At 44.3% G+C, this 27,735-nt stretch overlaps 2 protein-coding genes and 1 long non-coding RNA gene across 8 annotated transcripts in view; 2 read left to right on the forward strand and 1 right to left on the reverse strand.

Annotated features, from left to right (window-relative positions):
* LOC100513982 (retinol dehydrogenase 12-like) lies at positions 74–14,984 on the forward strand. 2 transcript variants are annotated; one of them, XM_005662442.3, is made up of 6 exons: positions 74–317; positions 499–738; positions 1,017–1,106; positions 4,275–4,463; positions 5,204–5,310; positions 14,784–14,984. In XM_005662442.3, the coding sequence occupies exons 1-6, from the start codon at positions 140–142 to the stop codon at positions 14,790–14,792; spliced, it is 813 nt and encodes a 270-aa protein (XP_005662499.1). In that variant the 5' UTR covers positions 74–139; the 3' UTR covers positions 14,793–14,984. The 2 variants fall into 2 exon arrangements, with proteins under 2 accessions (XP_005662499.1, XP_020943020.1); XM_021087361.1 differs by lacking the exon at positions 14,784–14,984 and adding an exon at positions 5,431–6,918 and having other exon boundaries at positions 75–317.
* On the reverse strand, positions 14,274–27,614 carry LOC100737572. The gene is made up of 3 exons (XR_135162.4): positions 25,508–27,614; positions 19,655–19,791; positions 14,274–16,766 (listed from the first exon to the last, which is right to left on the reverse strand). It is a non-coding gene; the product is annotated as an uncharacterized LOC100737572 (long non-coding RNA).
* DCTN1 (dynactin subunit 1) overlaps positions 18,526–27,735 on the forward strand; it is a 31,044-nt gene continuing 21,834 nt past the window's right edge. For all 5 annotated transcript variants that reach the window (XM_021087352.1, XM_021087356.1, XM_021087357.1 and 2 more), the window contains exon 1: positions 18,526–19,462. The gene's annotated coding sequence lies outside the window, so the exon portion shown is untranslated. The remainder of the gene's footprint in view (positions 19,463–27,735) is intronic.

The raw sequence follows: 27,735 nt of genomic DNA on the forward strand, positions 1-27,735 counted from the left end.
GTGCTTGAACACATCCAAGTATGCGTGCCTCCTTAAATTTTGTGCCTAGTACTCTACAACAACCTTTTGGCTAGTCCTTATTTGTTTTCCCACTCTCCCAGTGGGCAGCACTTCCAGTGGCAGGCCAGCATTCTCTGCCATGTCTCTGTGGTCTCTGCTCAGCAGCCCTGTCTGGGGTCTTGGCTTTGTCCTCCTCATTCTGGTCCCTCTGCTTAGACTAGGTGTACAGATCTGGTATAAGATCCATCTTTGGGACCTCCAAGGCTGCTCCACAGATCTGACTGGGAAGACAGCGGTGGTGACTGGAGCCAACAGTGGTGAGTGCTCTTCCAACCCTGACACCTCCCTAAGGACCCTAGCCTCCAACAGCCTCAACAGGGAGGGCAGGAGGAGGACCAGCACCCACTATCAGAAACTTTGTCCCCCCCCAACCCCCCTTGCTCCACTGTCCTCTGGTGACTCCCCAGACTAGCCTTCTCTGAAGCTGCCTTCCCACAGGCATTGGGAAGGCTGTGTCCCAGGAGCTGGCTCGTCGCGGAGCACGTGTGATCCTGGCCTGCCGTAGCCGTGAGCGTGGACAGGGAGCCCTGACTGAGATACAAGCAGCCACCAGGAGCAACCGCCTCCTGCTTGGTGGGGTGGACCTGAGCTCTATGGCCTCCATCCGGAGCTTTGTTCAGTGGCTTCTGCGAGAGTCTCCTGAGATACATCTACTGGTTAACAATGCTGGTGTCTCTGGTATGTGCCTTGATTTGCTTCCCCTCAACACATTTCTGGAGCCTCCTTTCTTGCTCAGGTATCCTCCAAGCCTAACCTGTACATCCCATGGAAATACTAATTCAGACACTATCCTAAAAAGTCTACCTTAAGTTATAGCCTCAAACATCATTGCCTCCATCTTCAGCATACATGCTCCTGTGGCATTTCCACTGAACCCCAATATATTCTCCCCAGATTTTGTCTTCCTCAGAGTTGTCACTCCATCACCCACCACCTACATTTTCATCTCCTTCCAGGATTCCCAAGAACACGTACCCCGGAGGGTCTTGATCTCACCTTTGCCACCAACTACATTGGGCCTTTTCTGCTCACAAATCTGCTCCAAGGTAAGGAAGGATGGGTGCTTACCTTCTGTGCTGCCCACGCTTCTCCATTCCCCCGGTGTTTTCGAGGCTTACTGTCTCACCTCTTTTCCCTTGGCACCTGGACACTTGCTGAGTGATGACCTCGGATGCTTTTCCTAGACACAACAGGGAACCCACCAGGCACCAGTCAGGATTAGAAGGCTGGTAATGGAATCACTCAGCCCCAGATATAACCAGTGAGAGGATATAAGATCGACATCCCACCTCTCCTCCCCCCAGCTCTGAGTTCTAGGCAGCCCAGTAGAGTCAGTCATCTCAACAAAACGTCTTGAGGGTGGCACTAGGCCAGTGGGATTAAGGTGGTTTGGGTTTTTCAGGGAGGGGGGCAGTGGGCAGCAGGCACATTCTCCCTAATATTTTCTCTGGATTGTCTAATCGCCTCTTGAAAAGAAAATTGAGGACATTCCCGTCGTGGCTCAGTGGTTAACGAACCCGACTAGGAGGATGCAGGTTCGATCCTTGGCCTTGCTCAGTGGGTTAAGGCTCCAGAGTTGCTGTGAACTGTGGTGTAGGTTGAAGACGCAGCTTGGATCCCATGTTGCTATGGCTGTGGCATAGGCCGGCAGCTGTAGCTTCTCTTCGACCCATAGCCTGGGAACTTCCACGTGGGTTCGGCCCTAAAGAAGCCAAAAAAACCCCAAAAAAACAAACAAACCAAAAAAAAAAAAAAAAAAAAAAAAAGAAAGAAAGAAAATTGATGTTTTGGCCAGGTAACACAAATCCAAAGTACAAAATTGGAGTTCCCGTGTGGCTCAGCAGTTTAAGGATCTGTGTTGTCACTGCGGTGGCTTGGGTTGCTGCTGAGGGGCTGGTCTGGCCTGGGAACTTCTGCATGCTGAGAGTATGGTCCAAAACACAAAGAAAGCAAGTGCAAAATTGAATGTACGCCATCCTTTATACGATAAACTAAGCTGAGAGCCTGACCTTTGCCTTTCCCAAATCCACGCCCTCATTTCTGGCCAGATGATCTGCATCTCTTGCATCACACTGTTTTGTTTTGTTTTATTTTGTTTAATTCTGACTGTGCGTTTGCACATGTGTTTCTCTCCATCTGAAATATCCTTCCCCATCCCTTTAGACTGCCTAACTTTTGTTCAGCTGCCAACACTCAGCACATATATCATTCATGCTGGGGCTCCCTCCTGGACACCTCAGCCTGCTCCAGCTGCCCCTTTCACCCCTGTGCACACCTCTGTTCCTGCACTGATGTTACTGTATGAAGATTAATCTCCTACTAGGCTGTGAACCCCTTTGGTCTTTATGTCACTATGTCTGCAAGTTTGGGGTTCATTGTCCTCTTTGAGAATACTTTTCTTTCCAACAGGTTTTGGCAAATACTTCCTACTCAATTTTTCATTTGTGATTCTTCATTTAAATGGAGGGCTCAAAATAATTTTAGCATTTGGAAACAATAAGTAAACTCATAGGTGACAACCACTATTTTTCTTACTTTATATAATCCAGACTTTTTTTGTATAGTTAGGAACTCATTTTTTTTCCTTTTCTTGGTGGAACTTGAAACATATGGAAATATCCAGGCCAGGGATTGAATCTGAACTATAACAATGACCCATGCCACAGCTGTGGCAATTTTTGATCCTTAATCCACTGCATTGGACCATGGATTGAACCCACAGCCTCAGCAGCATCTGGAGCCAGGGCAGAGCCCTTAACATGCTGTGCAACACAGCACGAACCCCAGGGACTCATTTCTTTTTACAGCCATTATTTTATATTCCTTTATTATTAATTTTTTATTATTTATTTATTTATTTTGGTCTTTTTGTGTTTTTATTTTATTTATCTATTTATTTATTTATTTATTTGTCTTTTTGCCTTTTCTAGGGCTGCTCCCGAGGCATATGGAGGTTTCCAGGCTAGGGGTCTAATTGGAGCTGTAGCCACCAGCCTACGCCAGAGCCACAGCAATGCAGGATCCAACCTCTTGGTTCCAAGTCGGATTCGTTAACCACTGCGCCATGACGGGAACTCCGGTCTTTTCGTCTTTTTCGGGCCACACCCACAGCATATGGAGGTTCCCAGCCTAGGTGTCCAATCAGAGCTGTAGCTGCCCGCCTATTCTAGAGCCATAACAATGCAAGATCCAAGCTGTGTCTATGACCCACACCACAGCTCACAGCAAGGCCGGATCCTTAACCCACTGAGCAAGGCCAGGGATTGACCTGCATCCTCATGGATGCTAGTCAGGTTCATTAACCACTGAGCCATGACGGGAACTCCCAGGAGCTCGTTTAAAAAAAAAAAAATTTTCACTGGAGTTTCTGCTGTGACACAGTGAGTTAAGGATTAGCTGTGGTGTAGGTTGAAGCTGGAGCTTGAATCTTATCCCTGGCCTGGTAACTTCCATAGGCCGTGAGTGCTGCCAAAAAAAAAAAGATTTAACTTGTTCTGTTGATAGTAATTTTACTTTCACTCTTTTTTTTTTTTGGCCTCGGCTGTAGCATATGGAAACCAAGCCAGAGCTATGGCCAAGGATTGAACTGGCGCCTCCCTGGAGAGAAAACCTGGATCATTAACCCACTGCACCATAGCAGGAGCTCCCTACTTTCACTCTCTGGGAAGATAGTTAATAGTTAAAAATACAAAAAACACTTTCCCAAGTGTCTCTGTACATCTTTTCCCCTAAACCAGCACTCATACAGCCTTAACATCTAGCTTGGTGTCTGCTGTCATCCAGAATGAATAAGTAAATGAATGAATGTATGAATGTGTGAAAGACAGCTTTCACAGTGTTTCAAGCCTCTCCATCCCCCGCTTAGCCATCAGTGAGATGAAAATACAAACAAGGATCCATTAAATTAGCTCCAGTTGGCAAGTGGAAGTAAAAGAAGGCAAAACTCCATTTTTATTTTAGGCCCCAAACCCCCCACTAAAATAAAACAAGAGGAAGAGCATTAGGAAAGCAGCTAATGAAAATGAAGCCTCAGTTCACACTAAGCTTTTCTGCGCCTCTCTTGGGTGCCTGCGTGGGGGGCCTGCTGACCATCTCCTGCAAGTCTGTGATGGGCCCTGTTCTCCTGGAATCTCACGGAGAAGCAGGCTGGGGAGTGGGCATGGGAGTTTACTCCAGGACTTGGATTGAAGGTGTGTGGTCCTCTCTCCACTCAGGGGCCCTACAACGGGCAGGGTCAGCTCGAGTAGTGAATGTGTCTTCCTTCCGGCAAGCACATGGGTACATTGATGAGGAACATCTAATAGGGGCTGGTGGACCTTTGACCTTCAACCAGAACTATGACTGCAGCAAACTGCTTTTGGCATCATTCACTGGGAGGCTTGCCCAGAGACTTCAAGGGACAGGTACCTGCCTTTGATACCCCTACCCCTCCACTCCCATCACCACCCTCCAGTCCTGCACATCTCATTCCAATGTGTTCTGGCCATAAAATACTCCCAATATTCCCCAAGCCAGCTGTTAATCTCTGCTTATCATCTGTGCACCCTGTATTTTCCTCAACCCCATCTTCACATCTCCTTTTCAACCTTTTCCAACTCTTTCTCATCACCCACAATTTCCTCTCCTCCAACACCATCCTTCACGTTCCCGCTAACACTTCATGTTCACCTAACATTTTCTTTTTTCTTTTTCTTTTTTTGGTCTTTCTGCCTTTCCTAGGGCTGCTCCCACGGCATATGGAGGTTCCCAGGCTAGGGGTCTAAGCAGAGCTGTAGCCACCGGCCTACACCAGAGCCTCAGCAATGTGGAATCCAAGCCGAGTCTGCAACCTACACCGCAGCTCACGGCAATGCCAGATCCTTAACCCACTGAGCAAGGCCAGGGATAGAACCCGCAACCACATGGTTCCTTGTCAGATTTGTTAACCACTGCGCCACGATGGGAACTCAACACCTAACACTTTCAAATAATCTTGTCTCCTTACTGCCTTGGAAATCACCATTTGCATAAGTTATGAAACACTGACTTTCCTGCCACCACCTCTAAGTCCCCAGTCACCTCTACCCAACAGACCTGGTTGGCAGAAGCACATTAACCCTTTCTTCCATCGTCGTCTCCCTTCACTTGTGTCTCACTCACTCAGGTGTGACCGTGAACTCTGTGAGCCCAGGTGTTGTGTATACGGGGATCATGAAGAATTCCCCTTGGTTGTATCGCTTCCTCTTCTGGCTCCTTAGCATCTTCTTCAAGGTGGGTAGTGGAGGAGCTGGCTCTGCCCAGAAGAGGGGGCAGGGCTACTGCTCAGAGTGTCCCAACAGGCTGGATGGAGCCTGCCTGGCTTTATCCTCCTTCTCCCCCGTGTCTCTCCAGAATAGCAAACAAGGCGCGATCCCAGTCCTCTACCTGTGCTTGGCAAAGGAGTTGGATGGCATTTCTGGAAAATATTTTAGCAGTTCCTGTGTGATAACTCTTCCCCCTAAAGCTGCCCGGGATCCTCATGTGGCCCAAAGCCTCTGGAATACCACGGTCCGACTGACAAATCTAGACAAGATGGACTAATCGTCTTTGACCCCTGCCCCAACTTGCCACCCTCCCCTGACCCCAGAACCTTGCTCTGATTTTGCCTTCCGTTTGCCACCTGCAAGGATCAATCTCCTTGTCCCGAATAATGATCACTTCCTCTTCCTCATGGTTCAGGGGCATGAGAGCTCAGATTAGCCAGGGTAACGTTTCAGCTTCCACTTTTCCGCCAGTTCTCTGACAGAAGGATTCACGCCTTAGGCACTAGGATCACCAGACTTACTGAGTCCCATGTTAGGGTGACAGGGAGTAAAACTCCTTTCTGTGGGTCTTAGGGGGACTGGTAAGAGGGGAGACTTCCACATGTGCCTCTTGGTTCCTGGTTTTGGGGGACAGGGCCATCTAGTCTCATCTGGATTCTTGTAGGACAGCACCCCAACTTCACAGGGTGTTTTCTCCCAGCTACAGGTAGCTGTTCTGTCTTTCACTCAAACTGCTGTTCCTGGGTGCCCGTCATGCAATGAGGCCAGTGAGTTCTGAGAGTAGAGCCTTCTCACGCTTTTCTAGGCCTTTGTTCATCTACATCAATTTTTCTCTCTCTCTCTCTTTTTTTTTTTTTTTTTTTGCCTTTTTCTAGAACCGCTCCCTCAGCATATGTAGGTTCCCAGGCTAGGGGTCGAATTGGAGCTGTAGCCACCGGCCTACACCAGAGCCACAGCAACACGGGATCCGAGCCGCGTCTGTGACCTACACCACAGTTCATAGCAACGCCAGATCCTTAACCCACTGAGAGAGGCCAGGGATCGAACCTGCAACCTCGTGGTTCCTAGTCGGATTCGTTAACCACCTAGCCACGACAGAACTCCCATCTACATCGATTTTGGAATCGCTGTTCAAACTTCACACACACAAATCCTGTTGGGATCGAGCTACATCTATTTGGGAAGATTGACATTTTCATGAGAATGAGCTGTTCTAAACACAAAAAAGCTGTATTTATATCTTTTTAAATCTTCTAATACTCTTAAACAGTTTTGAATAATTTTACCTGTAAAGATCTTGTACAGGTTTTACTATATTTCATTCCAGGTACCTTGCTTTTTATGCTATTGCAAGTGGTATTTTAAAATTCACATATTAATCATACATTAAACAACTATATTAAGTAATCTAATTCTAATAAGTTATCTGTAGAGTCTTTGGTTTTTCCACATAGAAAATCACTCCTTCTAGGAATAACAACAGATTTATTTCTTCCAACTATTATAAATAAAATTTGATTCCTTTTCCTATGCCTTAATTGGTTTTCCAGTATTAAAAACCAAACTTGCATTTAAACCAACTTTGTCAGAGTGTTACTTTTGTATACATTGCTAAGTTGAGTATGCTTATGTTTTTATTTTTTATTTATTTCTTTGGCTATGCCCACAGCATGCAGAAGTTCCCAGGTCGGGGATCAAACCAGTGACATAGCTGTAACAAGAGCCACAGGAATAACAAAATCGAATCTTTAACCCGCTAAGCCACAAGGGAACTCCGTTTTTTTTTTTTTTTTTTTTTTTTTTTTTTTTGCTTTTCAGGGCCACACCCGTGGCATATGGAGGTTCCCAGACTAGGGGTCCAGTCAGAGCTACAGCTGCTGGCCTACACCACAGCCACAGCAACACCAGATCCAAGCCACGTCTGCGAACTATACCACAGCTCACGGCAATGTCGGATCCTTAACCCACTGATTGAGGTCAGGGATTGAACCCACGACCTCATGGTTCCTAGTCAGATTCGTTTCTGCTGCACCAAGATGGGAACTCCATGTTTTTGTTTGGAACTGTTTACTGTGTTCATAAATGAGATTAGCCTGTATTGTACTTTTCCTTACTTATGTTACCACTGTCTAGTTTTTCTGCCATGGATATACTCACTTTATAAAATTAATCGAGGGAGTTCCCATCAGCGGAAACAAATCTGACTATACATACCCATGAAGATTCAGGTTTGATCCCTGGCCTCGCTCAGTGGATGAAGGATCTGGCTCTGCTGGGAACTGTGGTGTAGGTCACAGACACAGCTCAGATTTGGCATTGCTGTGGCTCTGGTGTAGGCTGGCGGCTACAGCTCCGATTGGACCCCTAGCCTGGGAACCTCCATATGCCGCAGTTGCAGCCCTAAGACCAAAAAAAGAAAAAAGAAAAGAAAAGTAAAGAAAAAGAAAATAGAAAAAAAAATGAATTGGGGATTTGTGTTAGTCCAAGGACATTATATGAGAAGCAAATGGCAATTAATTGAGGATTAAATGTACAAGAAGCTTGTTAGGGGAAATGGTTGTGAGAGAAAATGGGGGAGAAGCTGGGAGAAGCCGGGACAGCCACCAGAATGTGATACAAGTCCAGCCGTGAGGGGAGAGGGAAGGTTGGTTGTGAGCATCTTAGTGGGGCGATTTTTTCTGTTTTTAAACTCCCTCTCTTTTTTGAAAGTATACAATCTATTACTGTTCTTTAGTGGTTAGTTTAAAATTTTAACCTGCATATGTAACTTAACAGTATCTTTAATCAATATATATATATTCTTCAGGAGTTCCCATTATGGCACAACGGAAACAAACCCGACTAGTATCCATGAAGATATAGTCCCTGGCCTCTAGCTCAGTGGGTCGGGGATCCTGAACTGCAGTGAGCTATGGTGTAGCTCGAAGAGGAGGCTTGGATTGAGATTTGCTGTGGCTGTGGTGTAGGCTGGCAGCCGTAGCTCTGATTCAACCCCTAGCCTGGAAACCTCCATATGCTGCAAGTGCGGCCCTAAAAAGAAAAAAACAAAAACAAAATAAAAAAAAAACCCACAAAACACCCAAAAAATCCTATATTCTTCTTTCTTTTCTTTTTTTTTTTTTTGTCTTTTTTGTCTTTTGTTGTTGTTGCTATTTCTTGGGCCGCTCCCGCTGCATATGGAGGTTCCCAGGCTAGGGGTTGAATTGGAGCTGTAGCCACCGGCCTACGCCAGAGCCACAGCAACGCGGGATCCGAGCCGTGTCTGCAACCTACACCACAACTCATGGCAACGCCGGATCGTTAACCCACTGAGCAAGGGCAGGGACCGAACCCGCAACCTCATGGTTCCTAGTCGGATTCGTTAACCACTGCACCATGACGGGAACTCCCCTATATTCTTCTTTCAAACAATACATCGAGCTTAAGAATTTTTTAACATTATTCATTCTCTTTGAGTTTATATGCTTTTGCAACCCAATATTTAAAGGATACCCTTATTTCATTGATTTCACAAATCAGATATTTTGTTATTTAAAATAGTTGTACAGATTTATCCATATATTTAATGTTTTCTCGCTCTTCTTTCTTATGTCTCAGATCTCCCATTTGGGATTATTTTCCTTCTACCCTGCAGTATAGCCGTAGAGGTTCCTTTCATGAGGATTTGTGGTAGACAGAATTCTTTTTTTTTTTTTTTTTTTTTTGTCATTTTTTTGTCTTTGTTGTTGTTGTTGTTGTTGTTATTGCTATTTCTTGGGCCGCTCCCGAGGCATATGGAGGTTCCCAGGCTAGGGGTCGAATCGGAGCTGTAGCCACCGGCCTACGCCAGAGCCACAGCAACACGGGATCCGAGCCACGTCTGCAACCTACACCACAGCTCACGGCAACGCCGGATCATTAACCCACTGAGCAAGGGCAGGGACCGAACCCGCAACCTCATGGTTCCTAGTCGGATTCGTTAACCACTGCGCCACGACGGGAACTCCATGGTAGACAGAATTCTGAGATGGCTCCCAAGGCTCCCAAGGTCTAGTCTCCTCTCTCTGCTCATGAGTTCACTGAGCAGACCTCATGAACGTGATGGAATTTTACTCCTGAAATTATGTCATGTATTTGGTGAGGAGATTTTCTGATGTAATTAGTCTGTAACCATTGGTCTTTCTGTATGTGTGCATGCTTGCATGTGTGTGTGTGTGTGTGTGTGTGTGTGTGTGTGTGAATGCACAATATTTATTCATGTCTACTGCATTTTTTTCTCATCTTTAAGTTACATCTTTCCATGTTTGAGTTCTTCAAAGCTTGCCATGGTTTGTATCATTCATTAATTTATTCATTATGTGAGTGTTTATGGAGAGTCAACGGATCCAGATTTTATTCTATGTTATTGTCCTACAGTCATGAATAAAATAGACAAACATCCATGAAGTTAAGGAACATATATTCTAGTGGAGTGAGAGAGATGACTAATGAATAAATATCATCAAATTACATAGGTATGAGTGCTATGGACACATGTGAAGCAGGAAAGGAAAGAGAGAGAGCCCCGGTGAGGGGCTGGGACCACAATTTCAGAGGTTGCTAGGTAAAGACTCAAGTAATCAGTTGGCTTTGAGATAATCAAAGGGGAGTTTATTTGGGGGTGGACCTGGCCTAATCAGGTGAGCCATTAAAAAGGGTTCAGGCCTTCTCAGAAGTCAGAGAGAATCTCCTGTTTACCATGAAGAAGCAAACTGCCACATCATGGAGAAGGCCCCATGGCCTCTAGGAAGGTGCAAGGAGCTGAATTTTGCCAATAACCAGTGAGTTTGGAAGAGGACCTGGAGCCCAGATGAGATTGCAGCCCTGGATGGCACCTCAATTTTAGCCCGGTGAAATCCTGAGTAGAGGACCCAGACTCCTGACCCACCCACCCATTATGTGAGATAATTTATGTCTTTTTTTCCTTTTCTTTTTTTTTTTGGCCCACGGCATGTGGAAATTCCTGGGCCAGGGACCAACCCTGCCCTACAGGAGTAATGAAGCCACAGCAGTGACAACACTGAATCCTTAACCTGCTAAGCCACCAGGGAACTCCAATAAATGTCTTCTTTATTTATTTATTTATTTTTGGTTTTTGTGATTTTTTTTTTCCCCTTATGGTTGATTTACATTGAATGCCTTCTTTAAAACACTGAGTTTTTAGTAATTTGTTGTGCAGCAATAGACCACTAATACAGGATCTAGTGATAGCAAACTTCTTCTGTTTTATTTGTCTGAAAATTTCTTTATTTTACCTTCATTTTTTAAACTTCAATGACAAACATTTTTAATTTTTAAATTTTAATTTAATTTTTTCTTTTTTTTTTTTTAACAGCTGCACTTGTGGCATGTGGAAATTCCCAGGTCAGGGGTTGAACTGGATCTGCAGTTGCAGCCTATGTTACAGCCACTGTAACACCAGGTCCCAGATTCGCTTTGACCTATGTCTCAGCTTACTGCAAAGCTGGATCCTTAACTCACTGAGCCAAAATGAGAACTCTTATTTTAATTATTATTATTATTATTATTATTATTATTTTGCTTTTTTTTGAGTCCAAACCTGGGGCATATGAAAGTTCCCAGGTTAGGGGTCAAATCATAGCTGCAGCTGCTGGCCTATGCCACAGCCACGGCAACACCAGATCCAAGCCAAGTCAGTGACCTACACCATAGCTCACAGCAATGTGGGATCCTCAACACACTGAATGAGGCCAGGGATCGAACCCGTATCCTCATGGATTTGTTGGATTTGTTACTGCTGAGCCACAGTGGGAATTTCCTTTACTTATTTGCATATGGAAGTTCCCAGGCTAGGAGTTGAATCAGACGTGTAGTTGCTGGCCTATACCACAACCACAGCAACTCAGGATCTGAGCTGCATCTTTGACCTACACCATTGCTCACGGCATCGCCAGATCCTTAATCCACTGAGTGAGGGCAGGGATTGAACCTGAGTCTTCGTGAATACTCGCAGGGTTCGTTACTGCTGAGCCACTGTGGGAACTCATCTGTAATTAATTTTTAATTGAAGTACAGTTGACTTACGAAGTTTCAGGTGTACAGCAAAGTGATTCTTTTATATATAAGCGTGTGTGTGTATATACATATATGTACACACACACACACACATATATATACGTTTTTGCTGATTATCTTCTATTACATGTTACAGTTTTTGGTGGCGGGCATCTAGGATTTTCTATGCATAGTATCATGTCATTTGCAAAGAGTGACAGTTTTACCTCTTCCCTTCCAATTGGGATTCCTTTTATTTATTTTTCTTCTCCGACTGCTCTTGCTAGTACTTCAAAACTATGTTAAATAAAAGTGGTGAGAATGGGAGTTCCCTTTGTGGCGCAGTGGTTAAGGAACCCGACTAGGAACCATGAGGTTGCGGGTTCGATCCCTGGCCTTGCTCAGTGGGTTAAGGATCTAGCATTGCCTGTGAGCTGAGGTGTAGGTCACAGACGAGGCTTGGATCCCTAGTTGCTGTGGCTCTGGTATAGGCCAGCGGCTATAGCTCCGATTCGACCCCTAGCCTGGGAACCTCCATATGCTGTAGGAATGGCCCTAGAAAAGGCAAAAAGACAAAAAAACAAAAACAAAAAAGTGGTGAGAATGGACATCTTGTCTTCTTCCTGATCTTAGAGGAAATGCTTTTTTAGCTTTTCACATTAAGTATGATGTTAGCTGTGGGTTTGTCATATAAGTTCTTTGTTATGCTGAGGTAGGTTCTCTCTTTGCCCACTTTTTGGAGAGTTTTTATCATAAATGAATGTTGAGGGTGTTTTTTTGCTGCGCCCATAGCATGTGAGAGTTCCTGGGCCAGGAATCGAACCTGAGATCCAGCAGCGACCAGAGCCGCTGCAGTGATAATGTCACATCCTTAACCTGCTGCACCATAAGAGAATTCCTGGTTCATTTTTTTTTTAAAGATCTAATTTCTAGTTCACCAATTTTGTCTTCAGATATGACTAAGCTTTTGTTTACTCTAATAAGTTTATATTGATTATTTTGCTAATCAACCATCTTTTTGTTGTTGTTGTTTTGTTTTCACAGCTGCATCCGTGGTGTATGGAAGTTCCTGGGCCAGGGACTGAATCTGAGCTGCAGCTGCAACCCACTCCCAGCAGCAGGAGCACTGGATCCTTTAACCCACTTTATTGGCCCAGGGGTCAGTCTGAGCTGCTGCCGTCAAATTCTTAAACCACTTCACCACAGCGGGAACTCCTACCATTAATTTTGATACTCTCTGGTTCCTTCCTTGTATTTCAAATCCCCCTTTATGTTTTTGAAAACAAATTAAACACATTCATTTTATATTTTGCAACCGAAAATTCCAAATATGAGCAATCTTTGCGGGTTTAAATAGTATATGGCAGCTTGTCTCTTTGTGTGTTTAGTGACTTTGTACTTTCATGGTTCTGAAACTTCAGCTGGAGGACTTATTGGATGCCTGGGATTCAAGTGCATTCCCCAGAGAGAGTTTACATTTAGTTTGACCAGGTTTCCAGGAGGACTATACCACCTTGGATCATTTTATACTAAATTCTTGTCTTGGAATCTTTTGGCCACATAGTGTACATCCTGCCATGTATACATTCTCCCCCAAACTTGTGTGCATACAAACTTACTAGTTTGAATTATAAGTGAAGATTCCCCCCACCCTCAACCAACTACACCTAGAACCAAGGAAGAGATAGGCTTTTATATTCAGTGTTTCCTCTATGCGGCACTTTTTTTTTTTTTCCTTAAAAAAAAAGATTGCCCGCTCTCTGTGGGTGTTACTCTTTGACTCTCCTGGCTTTATGTATGTAGGGGATAATTTTCCATTCCAGTAGTCTCTGCTCAACCCCAGATTTTGTCCTCTGTCCTTGTTTATGGCCCTTTAAAGCCTGCTTCCAGGCCACCAGGGGTTGGCTTAGCAAATGCTGAATCATCTGTGCCTTGGAAATCGTAATCTCAATGTCATCTCTAGCTTCTGAGAAATTCCCTTACATTACCACCAGTTCATTCAGGCAATACAAATAGGGGTGTGTGTATGAGAGTGTGTGTGTGTGTGAGAGAGAGAGAGACACACACAGAGAGAGAGACAGAGACAGAGAGAGAGAGACAGAGGGAGAGAGAATGATGTATCCAGCATTTATAGTTGCACTATATCAGGTGGAGTCTCTGTGATACTTAGTCCTCTGTAGTACCGGAAATGGAAGAGTCCAATTTTTTTTCTTTCTCCTTCCTTCTCTTACTTTCCTTTGCATTTGGGTAATGAATTGTCCCAGCACCATGTGTTGATTTGTATGTCATTCCCCTCCTGATTAATAATATAAATATTGTTGTATCACAATTTCATGTATACACACACACAGTGTTCTTTTTCCTCAGGAGTTTCTTGGCTATTTTTGGCCTTTGCTCTTCTCTACAAATTGACCAATTTATTTTCAGTCTCCTAGAATATCCTGATAGGATATTGATTAGAGCTGTTTCAAATATATAGATTAATATGGGAAAATTTAATCTTTCTGACATTAAATCTTCCTGTTCATGAATGTGCTATATTGCCCATTTATTTAGAATACCTTTAATGTCTTTATATGACTTCATAATTTTGGGTTGGGAACATATTTTGTTAGGTGTATTACTAGGTGTACTACTAGTTCCCGTAGTAGCACAGCAGAAACAAATCCTACTAGGAACCACGAGATTGAAGGTTCGCTCCCTGGCCTCACTCCATGGCTTAAGGATCTGGCGTTGCCGTGAGCTGTGGTGTAGGTTGCAGATGCGGCTCGGACCTGGTGTTGCTGCGGCTGTGGCGTAGGCCAGCAGCTACAGCTCCGATTTGACCCCTAGCCTGGGAACCTCCATGTGCCAGGGGTGTGGCCGTAAAAAGCAAAAATAAATAAATAAATAAAAAAATACGGTGCACCAATTTTATTTAAAATATTAGTTAATGTTTCATTGTTGGTTATACAATTGAAATGGATTTTTACATTGATTTTTTTATTTGTAGCCACCTTGTAAATATTTTCAAAATCAGTTTCAGTAATTTTCAGATTCTTTTGGCATTTCCTGTGTATGTTATCATATTATCTGTGAAAAATGAGTTTAATTTCCTCCTTTCTAATCTTTATGCCCTTCATATCTTTTCCTTACCTTATCAAGTTAGCTATGTCCTAAAATACAGTGTTGGTTAGAATCACAGATATTGAGCATCTCTCTAGTCCTGATTTTAGAGAATCTAATGAAATCTTACTTTATTTCAAGAATCTGATCTGTTTGAACAAAAACGTCCCCAACTTGTAGATATGGTTTTTCCCGTGGTTTCTACAACAGAACTTGTGTGGTCCTAAGTTCCCACTGTAGGAGTGATTTTTATGGTTATTCTGGCTTATCTCATTGTGGTCTTCTTATCACATTGTCTTCCAGGTCTCCTGAGGGACTATCCTGATGCTGTTACGTTACCCCAGAAGGAAATGGGGCACAACAGGCCTGACATTCCTGGGCCACTTTGTTTCCTCACATTCTACCAGTGTGTGGTAACAGAGCCAGGCAAAAATCAATATACATTAGGTTCCTTCCTGAAAGGCCAGATCATCTCATAAAAGAATAATAAAGGAGGGAATCTTAGACTTGGAGAATAGACTTGTGGCTTCCCCCCCTTGGGGTGGGGGTGTGTGTGTGGGGGGTGTGGGGTGGGGTGGAGGGAGTGGGAGGGATCAGGAGCTTGGGGTTATTGGATGCAAACTATTGCTCTTGGAATGGATTTACAATGAGATCCTGCTGTGTAGCCTTAAGAATTATGTCTAGGTACTTACATCACAACACAACAATGGGAGGGAAAAAATGTATACATGTATGTGTAACTTGGTCCCCATGCTGTACAGCAGAAAAAAAAAATTAAAAAAAGAAAAGAATAATAAAGGAGGGGGAAGAAGAGTTGAGGTGCTGTCTCTAGACCGTCTGATAAGAAAGCCACTGGCCACATGTGGCTATCGAGCTCTTGAAATATGACTAATGTGACTGAGGAACTGAATTTTAAATTTTACTTAATTTTCATATACATGTTAAAAAAATGTATATTTAAACAAGTTACTGGAAAACTTCTAAATAGGTTTGAGGGAGTCCCCTGGTGGCTCAGTGGGTGAAGGACCTTGTGTGTCACTGCTGTGGCAAGGGTTCGATCTCTGCCCTAGGAACTTCTGTATGCTGTGGGTATGGCCAAAAAAAGAGTTTGAAATAATTTGCATATATGAATTTACTTTTCAGTTGTAAAATTTTATAAAATCTAAACCAGATCAAGTATTACCAATGAAAATTTACCATCCAATAGAAATGTGCTGTATGTGGGAGTTCCCTGGTGGTCCAGTGGTTAGGACTTGCCACTTTCACTGTTGCAGCCCAGGTTCAATCCCTTATCTGAAAACTGAGATCCCACATCAAGCTGCTCTACACTGTCATCAAAAAACAAACAAACAAAAAAATGTGTTGTATGTGCGAAATACACACTGGATTTCAAATGACTTAGTATAAAAGATGTAAAATATATCATCAATATTTTCATATTTATTATATTGAAATGATAATATTTTGACAACTTATTAAAATTAATTGAAGTTGTTTCTTTTTAGTTTTTGAAATTATAGCTGCTAGAAAATTTAACATTATATGTATGGCTGGCTTATATGAAATTTAATTTTAATAATTTTCTCTAAAAAATTCTTAAAAATTTATTAGCATATTTTCAATTCAAGACAATTTAATGTTTACATTTTCTTTCTTTCTTTCTCTCTCTCTTTCTCTCTTTCTTTCTCTCTCTCTCTCTCTTTAGGGCCACATCCTCGGCATATGGAGGTTCCCAGGCTAGGGGTCGAATCAGAGCTACAGCTGCAAGCATACGCCACAGCCACAGCAATGCCAGATCAGAGCCATGTCTGCGACCTACACCACAGCTCACGGCAATGCCAGATGTTTAACCCAGTGAGTGGAGCTAGGGATCGAACCTGTGTTTTCATGGATACTAGTCGGGTTTGTTTCCACTGAGCTACAAGGGCAACTCCTACATTTATTTCCTTTGGACAGCCTGGTATGGCTGATGTAGATGCTTCTCTCCCCTGTATCTGTCCTCTCCCATGCCTGGCTTTGTCACCCTTGATTTGCTCGCTGCCTTTATCCAATTACCTCTCCAAGTCTCTCAGCCTGAAATCCACCTCCTCCCTCTGGAAAACAAAATTTGTTTATTCAAAGGGTGGTGTTTCCCTCTCGGTTACTTCCCGTGTTCCAGAGTGCCTAGGAGTCCACCCAAAAGTGAACAGATGTTCTCTTCTGTTCAGCATCACAGGTTGGGAGGAAATTTTGGGGTCCTTGGGGTCCTGTTCAGGTTCCCCATCAGAAGGGGCCTCAGGTTAGCACCTATGAAAAAATACATAAGACAAAGACAATATTAATTTTCTTTGAAGACCACTCAGACTAATTCAGTATAAAAGAAACATCGTGTTTCCTGTTTGCACATCCTGTCCTTTAGAGTCAGTGGGACCCTTTTCATGTGTCTTTCCTGTATCACTACCCGGATTCTACCCAAGTTTCATCCTCACTTGAAAGCTCAGCATATTCATTAATTCATTAAAGGTTGTTAAAGCACTCAGAGGGATGGCTCCAGCTCAAATTGAAAATATATGTTACAAAAGTTTCAAGGCAGATCAATATGTACTAATATAGACAGTCTCCAAGATGTATTGTCCAGTGGAGATAAAAACAAATTCAGCACAGGGGAATTATATTCAATAGGTTGTAATAACCTATAATGGAAAGGAATCTGAAAATTTATTTATCTATATATAGATATATCGAATGTATATATATCTAGATATATCTATATAGAGATAGAGATGTATTGATGTATATCTATATGTCTGAATCACTTTGCTGTATACCAGAAACTAACATAACATTGTAAAGCAACTATATGTCAATTGAACAAACAAGATTTGGAACAGTGTGTATAGAAAGCTGCTCTTTGCATCTAAAATGCTTAAGTTTTTAGAGACTGACTTTGGAACTGCAAACAAAAATCAGATAGCTTTGGGTAGGGATCTTGGGAATAGGATGAATGGGACATGTATTTATGTTTTTAAAAATGTGCTTATTTGTGATAGCCAAAAGCTAGAAGCAACCCAAATGGTCATTGATGGGTGAATGGATAAATAAAATGGTATATTGGTATAAATAAAACATATATATTGGATAAAGAAAACATAGTACTTCAACATGAATTAATTTTGAAGATATAAGCCAGACACAAAAGGACAAATATTGCATGATTTTATTATTATTTTTTTTTTTGGCTGTGCTCACATGACAAAATCCCTGAGCCAGTGATGGAACCCATGCCACAGCAGCAATGCAAAGCCTCTGCAGTGACAATGCCAATCCTTAATGAGCCAGAGAGAAGTGTATGATTCTATTTATATGAGGTACTTATAATAGTCAAATTCGTAGAGACAGAAAGTAGAATGCTTGTTACTGGGGCCTAGGGTTAGGGGAGAAAAGAGAGTTAGTGTTTAATGGATACCGAGTTTCAGTTTGGAAAGATGAGAAAATTCTGGAGATGGATAATGGCGATCGATGGCTGCACGATAATGTAAATGTGCTTAGTGCCCTGAACTGTACACTTAAAATGTAAATTTTATGTTACGGATATTAGCACAATTAACAAAATATATGTATACAGTGAATTTAAAAGCCTTCAAATTTATTTATTTATTTGTTGGCTAGGGCATGTAGAAGTTCCTGGGTCAGGGATGGAACCACCCAGGCCACTGCAGTGACAGCGCTGGATACTTAACCCACTGCACCACAAGGGAACTCCTCAGGTTGTTTTTCAATCTGAGATTAACTGAGATAAACATACATTACACTAGTTAAAATTCAGACTCTATACATGGATTCACAATCTTCCTAATGTAGATTCTATCATTAACATTCTCATTTTATGAAAGAGGAAACAGAGGCTGGGAGGGGTTAAGTAACTAAGCCAAAAATCTCCCGTAGTCAGTAAACCGAAATGGAACCCATTGTCTAGTAAATTCCGGCTCTCCCAACATCCTTGTGCAGACATCTTGGAACACTTGTTCTAGGTTTTTTGTTTTTGTTTTTGTTTTTTTTCCCCCATTGTTAGAAACAGGTGCAGTGGGCCAAAGAATTTGTACCTTTTTTTTTTTTTTCAAGGGGCGCACCCGCGGCAAATTGAAGTTCCCAGGCTAGAGGTCCAACTGGAGCTGTAACAGACAGCCCACGCACGCCACAGCCCAGCCGCAGGAACACAGGATCCGAGCCCCTGCTGCTACCCACACCACAGCTCAGGGCAGTGAGGGATCCCCAACCCACTGAGCGAGGCCAGGGATCCAGCCCTCATCCTCAAGGCTACTAGTCAGGTTTGTTACCGCGGAGCCACCAAGGGAACTCCCGAGGACTTTATACTTTCTAACGTTTTCTTTCTTTAAATTAAAAAAAAAAAGCCAAAATTCTATTATGTACATTTGCATTATTTTATATTTTCATCATAAGGTCTTAGAATGCCTGAATCCCCATATGATGGATAATACTGAACAACAGCAAAATTTATTCTCTCCCGCAACTACTTGGCGAAATACGGTTTATCGATACTGTTTTCGTTAGCGGCTTCGCACTCAAGAGAGCAGCGACCCTCTGGGGAACACACATGCTCAACGCAAAGGAGTCCTTTGCCTCCCCTCTGCCGGGAGAGGGCGCTGGCCGCCGCTGGCCTCTCTCCTGTGGTCCTAATCGCCTTCCCACGCGCAGTGCGCACGCGCCTATTTCTCTCCAGGTGTCCAGCTTTGTGCCTGATCGAAGTCTCCTCGGCCGCGCTCAGCGCGCTGTTTTTAAATGCGGGTGGTCTTCGGGGAAGAGTAACGTGTTCCCCCGACCCAGAACGCCTCAGGGCCTCAGCGGCGAGGGGGACTGGGGTGCGCCCGCAGGGATCGGGCGGCGCTGCGGGCAGCCGATGCGGGATAGGCGGGCCCAGCTAGGGCTTGGGCGTCGGTCGCCGGTGGGGCCCGGAGCCGGGCGCGGAGCCCCTGACAGGACAGGTACGGAGGCGGCGACCCTGGGAACCGCCTCCTCCCCCACGGTGTTGGCGAGGCTCTTGGCGGTGCTCTGGGGCCTCGGCGCTCGCCTAGGGCACAGTCGGGAGCCCAGTGTGCGGGGCGGGGGACGGCGGGGGTGGGCCGGGGCCGGGGGTGGGGTGGGTGCTCACTCGGGTTTGGGCCGGTCCGACCCACCTGAGCTCTTCAGCCTGGCGGTATTCTCCCGGGGTCCGAGTGATTGCGCCTCCGAATTCCTCCAGAACTGTAAGGGTTCACCTCCTTTCCTGGGAGCGCCCGAGGCACCCCTGAACCCATTCGGAGCTACAGGTTTCCTGAGGGGCACACGGTTGAGAAGTTGTGTTAAACAGAAAGAAAAAAAAAAAAAATAGAGGCCCCAAGCATGGGGGTCTGGACATGCGTTTGGTGTGTCTGTGTCTCTCATTTCTGGGGCCCGCCCTAACTGGCAGGATGACCCTAGAACAGTCATCTTGCGCATCCCCACGGCTAAATCATGCAGATGAGAAACTCCGCTGTTTTTAAAGAGGCAATGGCTTAGAAACTTACTCTCATTTATTACACTGAGGAGAGCAGCAAGCCTGTCTTGACCACATACTGTTCCTTAAGGTACTGAGAGTCAGGACTCTATGAGGTGGAGATTGGCGTTACCTGGTGTACTGCTAAAGCCCAAGCCACCCTGGATGTTAACGATTGTAGCTAGCGATAACTTTTTGTTCTAAAAGGCATTTTGTGGTCAGAGATGTTTAGTTTTCTCTACTAGAGAGTATTTCAGAGCTTTCAATATGCTAATGATATTTTCCACGAATTTCCCACTGAGAGTATAGTCTGGAGAGTTTCCCAAATTTGAATGGAAAAGGCTGTTATTCTTGGGGGTTGCCTCTGTTTAACATATGCAGCAGTTTGGGAAATGGAGTTTTGGAATCAGAAACTCAAGGTTTGGAAGGGGCAGTGTAGGTCAGTGCCTTTTGAATTTTAATGGTATATGCATTGGTTGGTTCTACATTTTTAACAAATTCCCAGGTGATGCTGACACTGTTCTTCCATAGACCGCACACTTTGAGTGGCAGGGGTATAGATCACTGGATTGATAGACACGGAGCTCTGATCCCTGCTTTCCAGAACAAGCTGTGCTGCCTTGAATGATCACGTCCCCTGTCAAGGCCTATAAAGTAGGAGGCTAGCCTAGAAGATCTCTAAGGTTCCTCTCAGATCTAAAATGTGATTCCAGTCCAGTTACTCTTGTGAGAGTTGAACACCATCTAAAATATCCTTGGGCGTTCCCGTCATGGCGCAGCGAAAACGAATCCGACTAGGAACCATGAGGTTGCTGGTTCAATCCCTGGCCTCGCTCAGTGGGTTAAGGATCTGGCGTTGCTGTGACTGGCATAGGCTGGCAGCTGTAGCTCCGATTAGACCCCTAGCCTGGGAACCTCTATATGCCGTGCATGCGGCCCTCAAAAGCAAAGTAAATAAGTAAATAAATAAGTAAGTAAATAAATAAAATATCCTTGCCCAATGGCCAATTTGGGCTTGAACATTTCTAATTATGGGAATTTACTGCATGTAAGGCATCCTGTTGCATCTTGGGATAGCATAATAAAGAAAGTTTTCACGTTGCTAAAATACATCTCTGTATCTTCCATCCTCTTGGTCCCAGGTTATCTTTTAGCATCAAACAGATAAAAAAGTACAATCTCTTTTTAAAGAGATGACTCTTAAAATGTGAGATGACAGTGTTTTTACCAAGTTTTCCCCAAACCGATTTATCTTTTATTCTACCATGACATTGCTTCACATCCCTCTCTCTTAAATTCAGTCCTTCTTTGTGGAGTGTAGTGAGGCTGTAGCTGGATTTTGAGGGATGAGTGGGGCTTACACAACTGGAGAAAACATTCTAAGCAGCTGATCGTGGTGCAGAGATGACACTGCATATGTCAGATCCAGGCTTGTTTGATTAAAATAAGAAGTGGCATGTCAGTGAAAGATTTTAGGCAAAGCAATTTTTTAGAGTGTGTATCTTCTTGCCGTGGTGTATGATGTGATTGGAAATGGGGACAGAGAGAGCCAGGGAGCCAGATGTGCCTCACCTATCAGTAAAGAAGACTTACGCTGATGATCATCGTAACGCCTTTTATTTATGTGTAACAGTTTACAGATTAGAGAACGTTTCTCAGACTACCTTTCCTGTGAGGTAGACAGGTCAGCTGTTTCCCTGATTTATAAATGAGTCACCAAAGAGGATAAATGATTTGCCTTAATTCTCAGGGGTATTACATGGCAGGCCAAAGTGATGACAGTGGTAATGGGGAGAAAGGAAGGCTGCAGGAGGCAATACTGAGGAAGAATTGATAAGTTGGGCCTGCCTGAGAATGAGGGTACAAAGGAAAAGAAGTTGTTAGGGAGGAGTCAGAATTGTTGGGAAAATCATAATACGTAACTGACAAGTGCTGTATCTATCATTGCTAGTGGCTGCCTGGAGTTACGGGTTGGGAGGGAATGTAGTAGAGGATTCCTAGGTTATTTAGCCTGTCTACAGGTACTGGAGAGTGTGTGGGGCCTTGGGTGATCTGTCCCATAGCAAGGGAAATGGGAGCTGGATCCTCAGTGTCCCCCAAGGGGGTAAGTACTGAGCAGTTGACTGATTCAAAGTTATCTCAAGGTCCTCGCCATCCTGGAGACCCTAGATTTGGTTTTATATAACTTTTTTTTTTTTTTTTTTTTGTCTTTCTGCTATTTCTTTGGGCCGCTTTCGTGGCATATGGAGGTTCCCAGGCTAGGGGTCGAATCAGAGCTGTAGCCACTGGCCTACGCCAGAGCCACAGCAACGCAGGATCTGAGCCGCGTCTGCAACCTACACCACAGCTCACGGCAATGCCGGATCGTTAACCCACTGAGCAAGGGCAGGGACCGAACCCGAAACCTCATGGTTCCTAGTTGGATTCGTTAACCACTGTGCCACGACGGGAACTCCTATATAACTTTTCTTTTGAAGTTCTGGCTAGTACTAGTTGCACCTGGCTGATAGACAAATTGGCTGTCCAGTTTCACCTCCCCAAGCTCCTGTATGTCCACTGAAGGCTTCATTGAAACAGAGACTGGACCCTTGTCATGCCCAAGGCCTCACTAAAAGCTATTTTCCAGAAGATCTGCACTTTTCCTAGAGCCTAGAGGTCTCTCTCTGTGGTTACCCTGGAAGCATATGAGATTGAGATCTAGTGACACTACCAAAATCCATGTGACCTGGATTTGTCCCTGCACTTTCAGTTTCTTATCCTCCTATATGGAGCAGAAGGAGCTGCCTCTGCTGGGGTATGTGTGCACGACTGTTAAGTTTACCCCCTGATGTCTCTGGGAAACCTGTCAGAGCCAACATGTATCCATAGAGCCTGGTGTTGGTATAGCCTTCTCTTCAGCACTGCACGTCTTCTGTGTTCAGTGCTTAGGATACTGAGATGTATAAAAAGTCTTTGCCCTGAGGGAACTCACGATGGGATGAGAAACGCTATTTTAAATAAAATGTAATATTATAGAGGTATTTCTAAAGTGCTATATAAAGGCAGAGGAAGGAATGACCACCTCCACATGGAGATATGAGGTGAATCTTCAGTGAAGAGGTGAGAATTAAGTTAAGCTTTGAAGATAGAAAAGACCTGATGACGTTTGTGGCATTTGCAGAGGCCTAAGATGGGTAGATCCAGGTGGCTGGAATACAGGTTTGGCATCAAAGGAGAGGTGAATGATGAGATTAGATGCATAATGAGGCCAGATTCTTTTATTTTTTAGGGCTGCACTCTCGGCATGTGGAGGTTCCCAGGCTAGGTGTTGAATCGGAGCTTCAGCTGCCGGCCTACACCACAGCCACAGCAACGCCAGATCCAAGTGGAGTCTGTGACCTACACCACAGCTTAGGGCAATGCGAGATCCTTAACGCACTGAGTGAGGCCAGGGATTGAACCCACATCCTCATGGATACTAGTTGGGTTTGTTTCTGCTGAACTCCAAGGCCAGGTTTTTAATGGCCTATGGTTTTGTGCTAAGATTCAGTTTTGTGGGAGGGAAGCCACTGGAGGTTTTTAAGCAAGGAGGTGATGTGATTGTATTTGGGGAAGCTGATTGTGGAAATAGACTAAAAGGGGAGACTCTTGGAACCTAGACTTGGCTTTGGTCTGAATTAAGGATTAGGTCAGTGGGGGTGGGAAAGGGAATAAATCAGCAAGACTGTAGAGACAGAGTTCACCTGCCGTAAGGACTAACTGGTTGTTGAGAACAAGAGAGAGGGAGTTGTTGAGGATGACTCAGTTTTCTATTTTGGGTGGCTGGTGGTGCCAGCAGTAAAGAGTGAATACAGACAAGGAAGATTTTGGGGGGAAGATACCATGTGTTTTGCATCATGTTAAATTTGAGGTGGGGTCTCTGGCATTTAGCAGGCAAGTGGGAACATGGGTCTAGAGTTCAGGAGAGAGTCTGTGCCTAGGGGTGGTAGGTGTAAGTGGTAGTTGATGCTGTTGGAATGGCTGAGTCCAGCCACACTTATGGAAGGCTGAAGATGACAGAGGAGATGACAAGGACCGGTGGGCCAGGTAAGAGAGAGTGTTGTCCCCGGAGCTACAGAGGGAAAAGTTGCAGGAAGAGAATTGGCAGCCTCTGTTGCTGCAGTTTGAAAAATGTACTTGAGATTGCAGTCACCAGGACTTATTTTTTTCAGTGGGAGCAGCTCCAGTGGAGCCGTAAGGATGGGAGCCAGCTGGATTGAAGAGTGGACGGCAAGCGAGGATTAGGGAGAATATACTCACTTTGAGTGGTTTGGCAGGGAAGGAAGGGAGATGGTGGCACCTTGTGGCAGAGACTAGAGAAAGATTTTCCTGGAGGTCTTGAGTGTGGGTTTTCAGATGATGTGTAAGAGCCAGCAGAGAGGTCGCATTTAAAGGCACAAAGGCAAAGATGATTGCTAAATAGGTCCTCAGACAGGGGAGTGTTGACTCTGAAAAGGGGACACAAATTCTTGTGAAGAGGAATGACAGAAGAAAAGAAAGGACGGAGGAGGAAAGAGGCAGTGATGGCTACATCTGAATTTGCAAAGGAAGTCTTTGTAATAGGACTCATAGGCTCAATATTCTCCCTCAGCAAAGTTATCTGCTGAGGGGTGGGGGCCCTGGTGTGGACTCGGACAGGAACGGAGGCTTGAGAGTGGTGGGGGAAGCTTGAAACAGCTGTCCAGAGAGGAAAGGGAAGATTTGAGCTATGTCCCAAGAATGTCAAGTGCCCTCTGAACTTGAATCCTGCGCTGTAGGCCTCTCTTTCCTCTCCTCATAATAATTAAGGCCGACATTTATTGAGTGCTTCGTACCAGGCACTCTTCTAAGTGCTTTTCAGTCCTTCTCATGTGATTCAGACAACAGCCCTGTTAGAAAGGTATTGTTATTATTCCTGTTGTACAGAAGAGGAAATTAAGGCATGGAGGATTACTTACACTTAGTATCCATGTTTGATGAATTTCTTACCTCTGCAGAAATGGCATTCCTTCCCTTGAAGCATCAGAGAAAGACAGACATTTATTCCCAACTCCCAGTTTCTGGTCCTTGAGGGGCTGGAGTTTAGGGCTGCTAAGGAGGGAGTCTATGGGTATGATGGTGACATGGATGAGCAGGGTGGTGGGGTCACTTGCTGCTGTCTTTTTTGCAACTACGTAGGGAACTCTTAAGTCCTTGTGTGATTTCCCAGCCACCTGACTAGAGAGACAAGTGACTGATAATGATTTGTTAGATCCTGCAGGCTGAGACTGTGCCACTTGAGATGGTAAATAAGAAAAGAGGTCTTGTCTCAGTCATCCAGAAAAAGAATATTTTTTGCCAGTTTTGGGACCAGGCAGACCTAAACCTTACATGATAGCATGGATTATTAACTCATCTTTTGTGTTTTCCCCACTGGTATGATAGATAGAATTAGTAGGTAAGTAAGTTGCACACTTGACTCGAGTGAAAGGGGAGAATGGTGAGATGGCATGGATGGAAGAGAAACGGATGGACTTACCTTTTTCTGCTTCAGCCACTGGAGCATCATTTCTGTGTCCTTCCTCTTGAGGTTGCCATGGAGACGCCTTTGCGTGGTGACTTGAGGAGATTGATTTCCATTATGATCAGACGATGACGTGGCTTTTAAAAGAGAAAGGACAGAACGCTCTGCTGGGGAGTGGCCGGTGAGCTGCCCAAAAGGCAGAGCCCAGCACAGCCGAGGTGGCTGTGGCTTTGTTGGCTGCTTTGGCTTTTGCTGAAGTTGTGAAATGGTGCATCTCTCTCTTTAGAGCGCAGGCTCAGGGTTCCCTCTCTGCAGGGTCCTAGTGCCAGGGACTTGCTGGTTGATTCATGGGAGGGAGGAAGCAGCAGGAACTTGGAATAGACTGTTAAATAGGGCTCCTACTAGCTCCAGAAGGGTTGCAGTTCTTGAGTACAGGGCTGCACTCAAGTGCCTGTTGCCTTCCTGCAGACATTCCATCATTGTGGATAAGTGAGGCACACTGTGTAGCTTTCCTTCCTGGCTCTTGGAGGTCTCGGCCCTGTGGAGGTGGGCCTGGCATCACTGGGTATTCTTGGGGGAGAGGGATACCGGGGGATGGGATAGAGCTGTATTCAGATTAAGAGCAAGCTGCAGACATTTCTGGGGAAAATGAGGAGCTGGAGAGGTAAAGAAAGTCCATTTAGGGTCTAGGTCCTATCCGTTTGAGATCTGCAAGGCAGGTACTGGCGTAGAACCTAGGGATGAAAGAAAGACTCTTATGTGTGTCTTCTTTCTGGGTTCCTGTGTACATCTGGAATTGAGCCTTCCAAGCTCCTGTTCCCCTCACCTTTCCTGACTCCTGAGGGACTTAATGTCCACACTTGGCCCTTCCCTACTAGTGCTTTTAAATATGGACAACTTCAGCCTAGTTTTAAGAAAATCTGCAGCCTACTAATTACCATTATGTTTCATTTTATCTCTTCACAACCAAATGAAAACACCCAGTGCCTAATGTAGTTTAGTTCATGTGTGTGGACCCTGCTGCGAGACATCCTGGATTTCACACCTCAGCAGGTGGGACCAGAGAAAGCAGACAGTTGGGTTAGCCCAGGACCAAGGTTGAGTGAGGTGAGACAAGAGGAGGCTGAGGGCTCAAAGGATGCTGGGGTGCCATTAAAATCGGGGTAGAAATAGTACAGGCCAGGTGTCAAAGATGCTTTTCCTCCTTTCTAGTTCTTCCTTAATTCCCAGTAATCTACTTGTTTTCCTGTCAGTTCTGAAATGTTCTTCAAGACCACTGGTAACCTATTTATCCGACACAGAGATTTTTTTTTTCCCTTCTCTTTTCCCATTTTCCTAGACTTTTTAGCAGTATTTAGTATTATTGGGGAGGAAAATGGAGTAGAAATCTAGGGAGTCTCTATCTTCTGGCTTAGGTAACATGTAACTCAGCGTTGTCCTGTGTGACATGGTTTGGTTCCGAGGAGTGCTGTCAAAGGGTCATTTAGCTGTACAGCTAGTCAGATGTGCCCCCCTGCTGTTTACTGGCTATGGGACTTGGGTGAATTGTTTGGCTTTGTGGACCCAGTTGCCTGTAGCATGGAGATAATGGAATTTGTGTTGTCTGCATCACGGGTTAATTTTGGAAGGAGATCATGAAATATATGAGTTAGTGGTCACAGTTAAATTTGCCCCAAAGAAGGCCATAAGAACAAAACATTTTCTCTCTCCTAACATGTTCAGTTTCCCTTCCCAATTCCGTTATCAGTCATCATCCTTCCATTACTCCTGCTTGAAAACTCCAAGTTTATTCATTCCTCTACTTATTCATCCATTCATTCATCCATCCATTTATTCATGCAACATTCAAATTCCTAATGTGTACAAATTGTCATTGATGTACCCTCTCAGTAATGATGAAGACAGTATCTACAATTGTTGAACACATATTCTATGCTAGGCACTGTATTAATGCTTTACTTCAGTCCTGTTTAATCATCACAACAGCCCTGTGGGATAGGCCTTGTTTTCCCCTTTTTTTTCAGATGAGGTAACTGGGGGGCTCTGAAAATATCCAGAGGAAATAGGAAAGGCAAAACTGTATCCATGTCTGTCTATTTCCAGAACCCACACAGGCCTGCTGCTTCCTTCCTTATATTTGATCTATCATAGGGCCTTCTCAGGGCTTTTTTTTTTTTTTTTTTTTCCTCTTTTTCTTTAGAGCCACACTAGCAGCATGTGGAGATTCCCAGGCTAGGGGTTGA

Source organism: Sus scrofa, chromosome 3 (genome assembly GCF_000003025.6).
Source record: "Sus scrofa isolate TJ Tabasco breed Duroc chromosome 3, Sscrofa11.1, whole genome shotgun sequence".
Lineage (NCBI taxonomy): Eukaryota > Metazoa > Chordata > Mammalia > Artiodactyla > Suidae > Sus > Sus scrofa.